Source organism: Tenrec ecaudatus, chromosome 5 (genome assembly GCF_050624435.1).
Source record: "Tenrec ecaudatus isolate mTenEca1 chromosome 5, mTenEca1.hap1, whole genome shotgun sequence".
Classification (NCBI taxonomy): Eukaryota; Metazoa; Chordata; class Mammalia; order Afrosoricida; family Tenrecidae; genus Tenrec; species Tenrec ecaudatus.
This window is the reverse complement of record NC_134534.1, coordinates 35,937,765-35,951,043: the sequence shown is the minus strand read 5'-3', so window position 1 is coordinate 35,951,043 and position 13,279 is coordinate 35,937,765. Positions and strand designations below refer to the sequence as shown.

The 13,279-nt window shown below is 42.3% G+C and overlaps 1 protein-coding gene across 1 annotated transcript in view; it reads right to left on the bottom strand.

Moving 5' to 3' along the window:
- UBR5 (ubiquitin protein ligase E3 component n-recognin 5) overlaps nucleotides 1-13,279 on the bottom strand; it is a 137,907-nt gene that overhangs the window by 65,005 nt on the left and 59,623 nt on the right. The window contains exons 10-13 of the mRNA XM_075549424.1: nucleotides 4,168-4,284; nucleotides 3,860-3,970; nucleotides 2,554-2,708; nucleotides 1,280-1,397 (exon numbers count right to left, since the gene is read on the bottom strand). Coding sequence (XP_075405539.1) covers nucleotides 1,280-1,397; nucleotides 2,554-2,708; nucleotides 3,860-3,970; nucleotides 4,168-4,284 — 501 coding nt within the window. The remainder of the gene's footprint in view (nucleotides 1-1,279; nucleotides 1,398-2,553; nucleotides 2,709-3,859; nucleotides 3,971-4,167; nucleotides 4,285-13,279) is intronic.

Here is a 13,279-nt window from a genome sequence, read left to right as displayed (position 1 = left end):
AATGAGACCAGTGGGGTGGGGACCCTGCAAATTAAAACAACAACAAAGCCAAGCACATTAAAATCGGGATTTAGAAGGGGAAAATAGTTCAGGTAGTGACTGCTTTTTAAACTACCTGTGTTATGAGAAAACTGAATCCAGAAAAAGCTACATAAAAAAAAAAAATCAGCATTCTATAAGAAAATCACTATCAGCCTAAATTTCAGGAATTATCGGTGGCACACTGGTTAAAGGCTGGCAGCTCACTGGAGGGTGGGTTGTTTGGAAGCACCAGGTGTCCAGCTCTCTAGAGGAAGTGGTTGGCTTCAGCAGCACTCTGTACCCTTGGAAGTCCTCTGGGCCGGCTGCTGTACTACAAGCCACGGTGAGTCTGAGGGACTTGCAAAACTTCCTCAGGAGTCAGGAATTAGATGTTTGGACCCTCTTTCACTATTAAACGTGCTTGAGGAGTGAACAATTTTTTGTTTGTGTAGGTTTTCTCTATCAGTATTTAGCATATTAGTAATTGCACTTAGAAACAATTTATATGTTTCCTTCTTAAGTAAACCCATGGTCACATAAAAACAAGTGGTACCCAAAATAAGTAGGGGGGAAAAGGTGATATTGTTCATCTCAATGGCTGGCTTGCTTAGTAAGAGATAGCTGGACTCTTATGTCTGCTTTTGCCTTCATCTGTTACGTTACCTGACTAAAGTTTATGAAGAAGATTCAGCCTCAGACAGGTAAGTAATTGGAAAGTAAAGACTACAGATTTCTTGAAAAAGTCTCAAGAAGCCAGGAGGAGTTCTTTGGACCCCACTCGAGAGCCACTGTGCTTTTAGAAAGCCACCCTCCCAAACCAACCTAGAAGCTCCTCAAAGCCAAGAGCTGAAGCTCATGGAAACATCCAGCCTTGATGAGCTGACAGTCTCTCTCTCTCTCTGGGGCAGGAGCTTTCAAACAGCTTTATCAGAAATCACTGGTGATGCTTAGTGACAATGACCCCTTCAGTCCTATTTCAAACAAAAAATCAATCAGATAAGGAACCTCCCACCTCCCCAGGTTCTGTATTTTAAAAGTACTAAGTGGTTCTTCAATAAGGTAAACCTGGGAACACCAGTCTACAGACAGTGGGCTAGCATCTATACACTGCTACTCAATTATTGAATGACTGAATGAAGAGAGCCACTTGGGTGGTAATTAGGATCTGATTGATCAATGATCTATCAAATTGCTTATAAGGGGAGAAATGGAAGTGAAAGAAACACCTTCAGAAGAAGCTGAGTGTTAAACTACTGACCTGGGTGCCCACGGTGATGTTTGGCATTGAGGAAATACCAGCACTTGATTTTGGCTTTTTATTTTTTGCTCGTGCTTTCTCTAACATTTTTTTCCTTTGACTAAAAGGGACGACACCCCTGAAAGAGAAAAATAAAAATGAGTCAAAGGAGCAGCAAAGAAGCCCTTTAAATATAATGAATCCACTCCTATTATTATTTCAACACTTCTCTAATTTTTGTGGCATTTTTTTGGTTTTTGTATTTTAATCAAAATTAGTAGATTTATTATTATCCATATTCTAGATAGTTTTTAATTAAGTGAATGTTCAATGTTTGTAATTTTTAATTTAAAAAAATCATTTTACTGGGGCCTCATACAACTCATCACAATCCATACATACATGTGTCAAGCACATTTGTATATTCGTTGCCCCCATCATTCTCAAAACATACGCTCTCCACTTAACCCCTTTGGATCAGCTCCTCATTTTTCCCCTCCTTCCTCACTCCCCCCTCCCTCACGAACCCTTGATAATTTATATATTATTATTATTATTATTTTGTCATATCTTACACTGCCCAACATCTCCCTCCCTTCACCCGCTTTTCTGTTGTCCATTCCCCAGGAAGGAGATTATATGTAGATCCTTATAATCAGTTCCCTTTTTCTACCCCACTATCCCTCTAGCCTCCAGTATCCTCTCAAATTTTTTATTCAGAATAATATCACCATCTCAAATAATCAGATTCCCTCAGATGTTATTTCTGTCAATGCAAACTTGTTGATTAGCCCTTTCAAACATTAAAATATGAGGTGACTTTCTAGTAATAGTTATCATTAAAGAAGTCCTATTCATATAATATTTGTATAACCTTTATAAAGTTTCATGAAGTCACATACCTTTGAAGAAATACTTAATACTCTTGAGCTTAAAAAAAACTATGAAATATACCTTATACTTACAATCATGTAAAAGCAAAGTACATGTTTATGTATAGGGATGGAAGGTACAAAGAAATATTAATAGTTGTCTAGGTTACAGTATTATTGGTAATTTTATTTTCTAATCTATACATTTAAAAATAATTTAATAATATTCACAAATAGTTAATAAATGTGTTACATATCGCATTTAATTAAATTGTGCTACAGAGTCCTCCCTGGTCAACCCCCCCCTTAAAGTTTGTTTTTAAATGTTATTTTACTCCAAAGTGAGGTTAACTTTTCATTAGTCTACTTACACAGAGTATCTAGCTAGGCCCACCAACACACACCTTCCACCTCCGCACTTACCACCAATATAAAGTGTTCTCTAGCTGCGCACAGGTATAAAGGGCACAGCAGTGTAAAGAAACAATCCGCTCTCCCTGCAGTTCTGAGTAAGTCTGAGCTGTGTGCTCTAATTTTGACGCCACAGAACTTAAAGTTTCATCCACCCATGTAGCAACCTTAAAAAAAAAAGTTAGACGTTTTATTAAAAACAAGTAATATTTTCTAAAGGTCTGTGGTCAAGTCTAATGTGAGGCAAACACTAACGATCTATAAAGGGAAATGCTGAAATGGTTTCCATTATATTTAACAAAAAGAGAATTCACAGTTTTAATAAGACAAGAAACTACAATATTTTCTTCATACATATAGACATCAAAATAGCAGCTATTAAAATGAATTATAAAACCTAAACCCAGTGCATCTCTAAGGCATTAATCAAAAATAGCATATACTCCAACCATGCATAAAACTGTCTCTAAACTAAACTGATAATGTGAAGTATCCAAACCAAAATCAAACTTAATGTCATCAAATCAAATGCTGACTCATAGCGACCCCTGAGACTGTAACTCTTTGTATGAGTAAAAAGCCCAGTCTTTCTCCTCAAAGGTGCTGGTGGTTTTGAACTGTCAACCATGCAGATCGCAGCCCAGTATGTAACCACTACACCACAAGGGTTCTTATAAATAACTAGTTTACTCTATCTGTATTTTATAGCTCTTAGTCTCAGGATGTAGCACACATATTTTTCCTTCCCTTCTAAAAGGCTCAATTACAGTAAAGAAATAAACTAGACAAACAACTACCCAAAAAAAACACATTTCAATAGATGAATGGATAAATAAAACATGGCAAATACATACAATGGATTATTCATTACTCAGCTGTGAGGAGAAATAAGTCCTAAAGCATGCCACAAAACACAGATGAACCTTGCATTACATTGAACAAAATCCATCACAGACCTACAAATACTGTCTGATGTCACTTACAGTAAATAATGCACAGAAACAAAAAATTACTAGTGGTTACAGGAGGGGAAGGGAGCAAAGGGAAGGCTTTGCTTTGAGGACACTGATTTTATGTTAATGGCAGTAGAATAACTTCGGGAAAGTAGCAAGAATGATATTACTGTAGAAATTGTTTAACTGCTATAGGTTTTGTTGAACACATTGGCACCGAAAAACAAAGGATACAATGAATTACTCTAAGGCTTGAGAAACTCTGAATATATGGATCTTTAGGGAAGGCAAAAAAGAAAAAGATGGAAAGGGACCGGGAGGAGAATTTTAAAATGAAATGCTTGTCACTGCCATTTGCTCCGTACCTTGTTGTTTTCCGTTGCAACAGTTGCCCTAATGCTGTTTGCAGACAGAAGGACGATCTTTTCGTTGGTCAATCCCAAAAATGTTGCTCGTGGATGATGTAGAGAAGGATTCTTAGAAAACAAGAAACTTTATTACCAACGTATATACTTACGTATAAGCCAAGTTTTTCAGCATATTTTTTAATGCAATTTTGTGGTAAATTAGGTGCCTTGACTGATATTCGGGGCATCTTACACTCCAGTATATACGGTACGTTGTGTGCTGCCATACAGAACTATTCAGCACAGGACCTGACACAGTGGCTTACCTGTGCATTCCGGTAAGGCTCAGATTCACTCCATTTCCACTGATAAAGTTCACCTTTACTGCTGACAGCCAAAAGCTCAGAATACAGAGCCCCAATACAGATGAATTTTGTTCCATCCTGTAAAATAAAAAGGCAAGGCTATAAAAAGAAAATGTACACGTTTTGGGGTTTGGAGACACCATCATTTTAATCACTGGAGCAAAACTCGATGAATTTGTGTTAACATATTAAGCCACAGCTACCCTAAAGTCTTTTAGCACAGCCTCTATCCCAGGGCCTCGGCTCCCTCTACAACCATTCTCCCAGTCTTCTTGTTCCTGGACTGTGTCCACCTTGACCCCAGCCCTCCAGCCCTGACTGTTCTCTCCCAGAGCCAGCTCACTCCCTCCTCACATTCATGGCCACGCTAAAAATACCTCCTCTCTAACCACACTTTCCACAAAACCAAACCTTCCGAGTCTAGCTCCGCACCCTGCTTTCTTTCCTGTTCATAGCACCTGTCACAATCTGTCATATTTACCTGTTGACAGTAAGCTTGCTGGCTTGAATGCAAGTTGTTTTGTTCACTACATTCCCAGCACATGCTGCCTAACAAAGTAGGTGATCAATAAATGCGTTGAATGAATGGATAAAGCAAACATGAAACCAGTATGAGGCACTGAAGAGGGGCCACCAGGGGCCAAAACAGAAGACTCCTTCCTGTCTAGCAGGTGCTTAACAAGTAGTTGAAACAAATGCCCATTTCCTTTCAAAGGTTAGAAGTTCATTTTGTTTTAAGGGAATACACTTGTAATGAGCTAGAAGCCACCTCAATTATAATTAAAAAGTCAAATGAAAAATGTAAAAAAAAAACCAAAACATATCAGCTAGAAGTTTTTTTAAATGATGAGACCTATATGATGAGACATGAAACCACTGGAATAGCCAAAGCAACACCTCCCCCAATAACCCAATTTAGGTTGTTTTCTGCCGCTGGCGTAAAGAAGACCGCTCTCCTTCCCAGAATTCTGGCTCCTGAGATGCTCAACTAATGGTGTCTTTCTGCTTCACTGCCAAATTTCAATCTGATTTGGTCAGATGAGTTACAGAGCTCAGCTAATTCTTGTGACGTCGGCCAGCCTCTGGTGCAACAGTTTACGCCGCAGAGGTGTACAGAAGTAACTCTGACGTTGCTCTTCTTTCTCACCCACACCCCATCAGCCCCATTTCTAAGTCACTCCTACTGGGGGCGGAGGGTATGGTGAAAGAAAGTGAAACCAGGCCGAATTTTAATTCTTCATGTCAGTGAATGCTTTCCCTCACCTTGGGTATCTAAAAACCTCTATTTTCTTCTTGGGAGCAGCATGGATGAACTCTTATTTGTACTTCAAACGTCCTTCTTGCCCTCTTAGTTTAAGAATGAAAGTGGATATAACAGACCTAGCGAACCCAAAGCCTGGGTGTGCGACTCTTATTAAGTACAGGACTCGCTGTTCTGAAAATCCACGTTTTCACCTCTAAAAGGAGCTCCATAACATATGATCAGCAGGACTAAATAGGGTAACACATGAAGTCCATAAATAAGTGCTCAAATTCTATGGTCATTTCTCTCTTCTCCTGACGTATCCCCTCCAAGAAGTATCAAAGCTCTCTGGCCCACGCCCTCAAGCCCCCAGCACCCTCTGAGCTCTAGATTTACTTACCACGGGGGCCTTGCGCACCTTGCCCCTCCCCCCACCTCAGGGGATGATATGACATGCACAAAGGAGAGATAACCTGCAAAACAATAGATACACCACCACCACCCCCAATATCCTGAGCAGCAAAGAACTCTCTCCTCCAATCCTACTCCCAGCTAATTGAATTACCAGGTACCCCAGCCACTTGCATTAACATACTTCAACTGCTAAATTCAGCCTTGGGCATTTATCATCACTCTATCTCCTCGTTAAACATTACAACAGTGCCATTCCCACAGTGGTCCTGCTCACCATCTGAAACCTCTTCTCTCCCTTTGCAGATAGCTCGTTTGCCCTATTCAGCCTATTTCCATGACCACTTTTCTCTAGCTCCCTCACCCCACCAAGCCTCCCTGTCTCAAGGCCTGTCACTGTCCCTTTTTTCAAAGTAGGTGCCACGGGCAGTGTTTAAGATTCTGCATCCACTAAGGCCCTGTGTTTCTTTTAAATGTGTCAATCTCCTACCTCCAGACTAAACCTACAAGAGTTCAATACCTGGATGCCTCCCCTGGATGCAACCTCCTCCCCTCAGTAGCTGGGTTTCCTCTGCAGTCCCCACCTTCAGGGAGGAAAACAACATGCGCTCCACATACAATAGGATAGAGAGACTTGGGACTGAGAATTCTCAGCCCCCCTCTCCTCTTCAGCAGTGTCCAGGAACCAGGTGCACTCACTCTAGTTTTCCATTACCTTTTTGTTGTCTCCACTGCCCCTGCTTCAAGGGAGACCCTGACAGTGGCCAATTTGAACAATTCTGTTTCATAACCATCTTTTTCCTTTTTTTTCTTTCATAACCATCTTTTTCTATGGTGCTGTGTTTGCCTCCTTAAAAAGACAGCACAATTCCAGTGGTCTCATGATTTTAATTCTCTAAAGCCTTTGCTGGCTTCCTGTTGACTAGAGGATCCATGGCCTTCTTGCCAGCCTGGCTCCACCCCATCCCTCTTCCCACTGCCCAGCAGCAGCTCTGAGCTACTCATTGTTCCTCAAACATTCCACGGCCTTGACAAGTCAGGAATGCCACTGTATCTTAGTCAGTGCCTATGGAACACTGACACCATGGCTGAGACGTCATTCCCTCCTCTGTGAGGCTTTTGCACAAGCTCTCAGGTGGCAATCCCCTCCTTGTTCATGCTTCAGTCCAGCGCTGACCTCAGACTACACTGATCACAGTATAGATCCTGCATCTAAATTTCGTCTTCCTCACCCAGTTCCTCACAGGAGGGTTTGCGTCAAAGTCACCTCTGCATCCCCCCCGTCCAGCTCATAGTACATGCACAGTGATTGCTGAAAGAACAACGGAACTGAGCCCAACTACTTTAGGCCAATGCCTTGCTAGATCAACACAAGTCTAAACAAAGCATTCCTAAAGCAAGCGCAAGCCTGATGGGCAGGCCTGCTCTGAGGTGACTTTTCTAAGTTTCAGGATGGGCCAATGTGCCTGCTGCAGGGTAAATCCTATGTGAGCCCCGGGGCTTGCAGAGGGAGTCAAAGAGGACACAGCGTGCAGGTCCTGAAAACCCATTACGCTCTAACGTGGCTGGATGGCCCAGTCACTAGCCAGAGCGGATGGAAAAATCCCCACCAGGCTTGGCACGCAGACTTGCAGACTGTTCGCCTTTGTCTGGTTTACGTGTAATGAGAAGACCTGAATCCAAATCTCAAGGGCAAGTCTCCATTTGCAATGCCAGAGTCCATGGCCTAATTTCCACCCCTCTTTCTGCCCATTTTAAAATTGCTTTTCCAGAGGGCAGGAACTTCTTCCTGTTGAAAAGGGTGTAATCTAGGTTTCCAGCTTGGTGAGGAAGACGCTTGAGGACAAACGTTCCTGCTATTGCTGTAGGAGTGGGAAATCACGAGTGAGCACCAGGTTTGATTTGCACAAAATCAAACCTACCCCTGCCGCTCAATGATTGTAAATGCTAGATTATGTTTCACTAAAAGAAACCCAAGAAAAAAGGACTGGGTTTAAAAGTAGTCAATCATTTCTTCTACCTCCATGATGAACAAATAGCATTAGACTCTGACTAACTTCTGAAATTTAGATTAAAATTTTTATTTAAAAATTATAAGAAGAGTCAAGTATTGACCAAAAACACAATTGTGTTGGTATCCAGAAGTCCTAAGAACAGTAACATTCCCACCCCTACCCCTTGCCCCTCCCCAATTATGTTTAGTTAGGAAATGACTTCTTTTTTTTTTTTTTTTTTTTGCAAAACTTAACAGCCATCAAAAGGCTGAATCAGGTCCTGGCAATACTACTATCGTTATGCCTCAAATTTTTAAATTTACAAAACAAACACCAGTACTCTTGTCATGAATTTTAAGAATCAAATGAGAACAAGTGCGCGTGTGCATATCAATCACATGACAGCATGTGAATGATGGCACGGCATGAGATCAAATTTATTCTTTCTTAGAATTTCAAATAACCTCAAATATATCAAAAATAAGGCCAATGTCCTGCTATCAAACTCAACCCCAAACTCGATGCCACTGAGTCAGTCCTGACTCATAGCTAAGGATGTCATGTGAGATGTACTGTTGACCCTTTAAGACAGAGTAGAATTGCTCCTTTGGGTTTTGAGACTTCTGGAAAGCCTCATCTTTTTACCATAGAATGGTGGTAATTTGAACTGCCAACCTTGTGGTGAACAGCTTAATGCATAACCCACTGAGCCACCGGAGATCCCGAGATTGCCCGATGCAGGTCCTTAAAATAGTCTTCAATACAATTTCCTAGATTGCCCGATACAGGTCCTTAAAATACTATTCAATACACAATAAACCTTGATTGGTGTTTCACATTTTCTGCCTTTTATTTCAAAGTTTTTAAAGGGGTTACCTTTCATTTGAAATGCAAGTCTCAAGACAGCTTATTTATATTATTGGGCCCTTATCACTATATAAAGGCTTACGCTTACTTAAGAAAGGCAAAATTTAACACAGTGCCTAACTCAACTGCTAACAGTCATAAAATTAAATATAAATATTACATATATGGCACTAAGAATTCACTTTATTTCATAAAGTACCATCACATAATAACCCATTCCTCCATTCTGCTCCTGTCCTCAATGTGGCAAATGGATTATCTCACTTCACAGACTGGTAGACCCTGAATATTTACAGCTTATTCTCTCTATCACAGCCTTATACCAGTTTTGACTTAAAGACACACTCTTCCAATTTTTGCTGTTCATTTTGTATAGATCAATTATTTACTTACTTACAAAGACTCAATAACACTAGGCAATACCCCAACATTTTACACTGCTCTTAAATGTTAACTGGGAAAGGATAACAGCCTCACACAACCAGCTCCCAACACTACTGGATCTCAGCAGCTCTTACAGTCCTTATAAAAATGGAGCTATTGGAGGAGTGAGGGGTAGGGGGTGTTGTAAAAGGGAGCTGGTGTCAAGGGATTCAAGGAAAAGAATGTTTTGAAAATGATTGTGGTAGCAACTGTACAATACTGCTTGATGTGACTGAACTATGGAACAATATGATATCTGTATTAGTTCCAATGAAATGGTTTTAGAGGAGGAAAAAAACGGAACTGTTAAGTTCTAGCAGTGCATTTTACACATGAACCATATGAGGTGGTTTCCAAAAGTTGACAGAAAAATTCCATAATTGTTTGATTCTTTTTCCCCCACACAGTTTGAAGCCATCTTACATACATGTATGCACAGAAAGTATATGAAAGTCAGTATTTGCAAATGAACAGGAGAATAAATATACATGATGCTCTGAAAGTTAATTTAGACACACAGCTGTGTGGTCTATGGGCTGGGCTGTTAACTGCAAGGTTAGTGGTTCAAACCCACCAGTCAGTCAACAACAGAAAGATGAGGCTGTCTGAAAAAGCCAGTCTTAGAAACCCTGTGTGGCAGCAGTTCTCAACCTGTGGGTCGTAACCCCTTTGGGGGTTGTTGGCCCGTGACGTATTTCCGATGGTCTTTGGAACCGAGACACCGCTCCTCTACCTCAACCTTCACACTGATGTTGACTTTTTATGCAAACTGTCATAAAATGTAGCAATGTCATTTACTGTTGTTATATTAAGACTGTTACCCATGCTATACCATGCTTCAAGACAAAATTCCATTTATTTGAAATTAGAAATAAATATTTCACAATATAGAAATAGTTCTATTACGATTCCTAACAGTAGCACATTTGCAGTGATAAAGTAGTAACGAAAATAATTTTATGGTTGGGGGGGGGGTCACAACATGAGGAGCTGTATGAAAGCCTCACGGCATGAGGAAGGCTGAGAACCACTGCTCTAGGGATCGCTATGAGCCTGAACCGACTCAAGGGCAGTGGGTTTGGCTTTCCTGGGATTTATCATGATTGGCCACTCACATTCCCCGATTTCATCTTTCAAGCATTTTATCAAGACTACTTTGGAACATGAAGAGAAAAATAAAATGCTACCAATTATTTAGCAGTGTTGTGATTTTATACAAAATTAATCATCCTCTGCTTAGACCAGCAGTTCTCAACTTGTGGGTTGTGACCCCTTTGTAGGACAAACGACCCTTAACAGTAGCAAAATTACAGTTATGAAGTGGCAACAGAAATGATGTTATGGTTGGGGTCACCACAACATGAGGAACAGTATGAAAGGAGTGTGGCATTAGGAAGGTTGAGAACCCCTGCCTTACACCCTCGGGTTTTTAGAACAAGCCCTGCAGTACTGAACGCTGCGCTGGATGCCTTGAGTAGCCTGCTCCAGGTCTTACAATGCATCACAAGGTTAGAAGGGGGTCTGAGTAGTGCAGCCCTGGGGACCCACAGGATAGCAGAAGATCACAATTAATCAAGCTTTGTCCAAGTCCTTCCATCAGAGCCATCTGAGAACACCTGAACAATACCTCCAACCATGCCCATTACCTGCTCACCACCTGCCGACAATCTGAGTATCTCCCATCAGGAGATTCCAATTATTCTTCTTCCCTGGCAGCATGTTTAATGATTTAACTAGTCATTTAAGATTATTATTTAAGCAACAGGTCAGAAAGCGAAGGAAGACATAAAAAGGATATATTTATTACGAAAACAACAACTGTAAAACACTTACAACCTGAGGGCGAGATGAGCAAGTAGTCGTGCTAGCTGTGCCAACCGTGGGTGGACAGTGAGCGAGAAAGGCCTGCGGGGCTTGCAGTACATTACTACCGTCGCTACCACCTGGGACAGACATCATAAAGGAAGGCAAGGGAAAGGAGGCAAGACGTGGGCAGAGGGAGCCTGTGCAGTCAATGACACAGGAGAGCAGAGTGGCCCTGAGCAGGAGACGCTGAGCGGGAGACTCAGAGGAGAAGAGTCCTTCCGCCAGTCACCAGCCTTGGGAAAGGAGCCTGTCCGTGGGCTGGGAGGCAGAAAAGTGCTAGCCAAGCTCAAAGCACTGAGAAAAGGCTCTGCGTGATGACTGAGGAGGGTGACAAACAGGGACGGGAGGCACGAGCCAATTCATGCGGGGGCTTTGTCAGCTTTGACGTTTGAATGTTCTGCCCAGCAGAGCGGTGAGAAGCCATGGTGGAAAGGGCTTCCCCATAAAAGCAGGGTAGCCTTTGATGTTTACTAACACAAACAACATTAATGAGGTTAATGTTAATATCAGAAGCAAAGAACTTACCAGCCAAATCTCTCCAAAGGTCCAGGCTTGCCTATGGCAACCTGTGCTAACCTTGTTAACCAAACTAAAAGCTAAGAAACCTCTCCCTGAAAGATAGCAGTTACCCCTTTTATGAAAAACAGGCATTGGCTGCACACCTCCATGATACGATCACTGAAGACAAAAGGGTGCATAAGCAAATGAAACGAAGAAAGCTGATGGTAACCGGCTATCAAAAGAGAGTGGCTGGGGTCTTAAAGGCTTGAAGGTGAACAAGCGGCCATCTAGCTCAGAAGCAACAAAGCCCACATGGAAGAACACCAGCCTGTGAGATCACAAGGTGCCAAAGGGACCAGGTGTAAGCCATCATGCAAAAAAAAAAACATATATATATATATATCATAGTGAATGAAGGGGGAAGTGCAGAGTGGAGACCCAAAGCCCATTTGTCAGCCACTGGAGATCCCCTCACAGAAGGGTTTAGGAGAGGAGATGGGTCAGTCAGGGTGCGAGGTAGTACCGATAAAGAACACAGCTTTCCCCCAGATCCTGGATGCTTCCTCCCCCCAACTACCATGATCCGAATTCTACCTTGCAGGACTGGATGGGGCAGAGGGTGTACACTGGTGCATATGGGAGCTGGAGGCACAGGGAATCCAGGGTGGATGATACCTTCAGGACCAAGGGTGTGAGGGGCGATACTTGGAGAGTAGAGGGTGAATGTGTTGGAAAGGGGGAACCGATTACAAGGACCCACATGTGACCTCCTCCCTGGGAGACGGACGGCAGAGAAGGGGGGGAAGGGAGACTCCAGATAGGGCAAGATATGACATAATAACGATGTACAAATTACAAAGGGCACATGAGGGAGGGGAGAACGGGGAGGGAGGGGAAAAAAAGAGGACCTGATGCAAAGGGCTTAAGTGGAGAGCAAATGCTTTGAAAATGATTAGGGCAAAGAATGTACGGATGTGCTTTATACAATTGATGTATGTATGGATTGTGATAAGAGTTGTATGAGCCCCTAATAAAATGTAAAAAAAAAAAGAAAGGAAAACAGGGATTCTGTTACAGTAGTTCACTGGAGAGCTAGATATCTTGAACAGCTTAGGACTCTACCAGCACTGCTTTCCCGGGCTGTTGGTGCATTTCTATCCTTATAAATAGGTTCTGATTTTCTAGCTCTACCTTAATGGTCCTGGAGAAAGCATTTCCAAATAAAAGGTTTTAGCTAAAAATGCCTTCAGAGCGTTCAGTACACTAAAGGGGAAGAAGCTGCCTAGAAACAAGCTAGCTCCATAGGCTCCCCTGCTCCTCTCCACACTCTCTTCCTGGAGTAGACGCCTCCTCCGGGTTGCTCTTAATACTTCGATCTGAACGACATTTCCATGATCTTTTCTGGGGTCCTCTCTGTGTGTGCAGGCCTGTGAACACACAGATGTCTTTTCTTGCTGCTGCCACGGCGCGTGCACACCAAGGTTCCCCAGATGACACTAGTCATGAGCGGCTCTTCCCGCCAGTGACTGGGTGAGCAGTTACTCGAGAGATGAACTGCCCGAGCAGGGACACGGATGGTCCAGAGGAGCTGGAATCCTCTCTATGACAGTAAGTACAGCGGCTATGCACGGCTACAACACTTGGGCTCAGCATGACAGCCATAGGGGAAAACCCACACTCCCAATCTCACAGCAATCCCATAAGGACGAAATCATACTCCCCCATTTCAAAATGGGGGAAGTGAGGACCAGAGAGATGTTAGAATTTG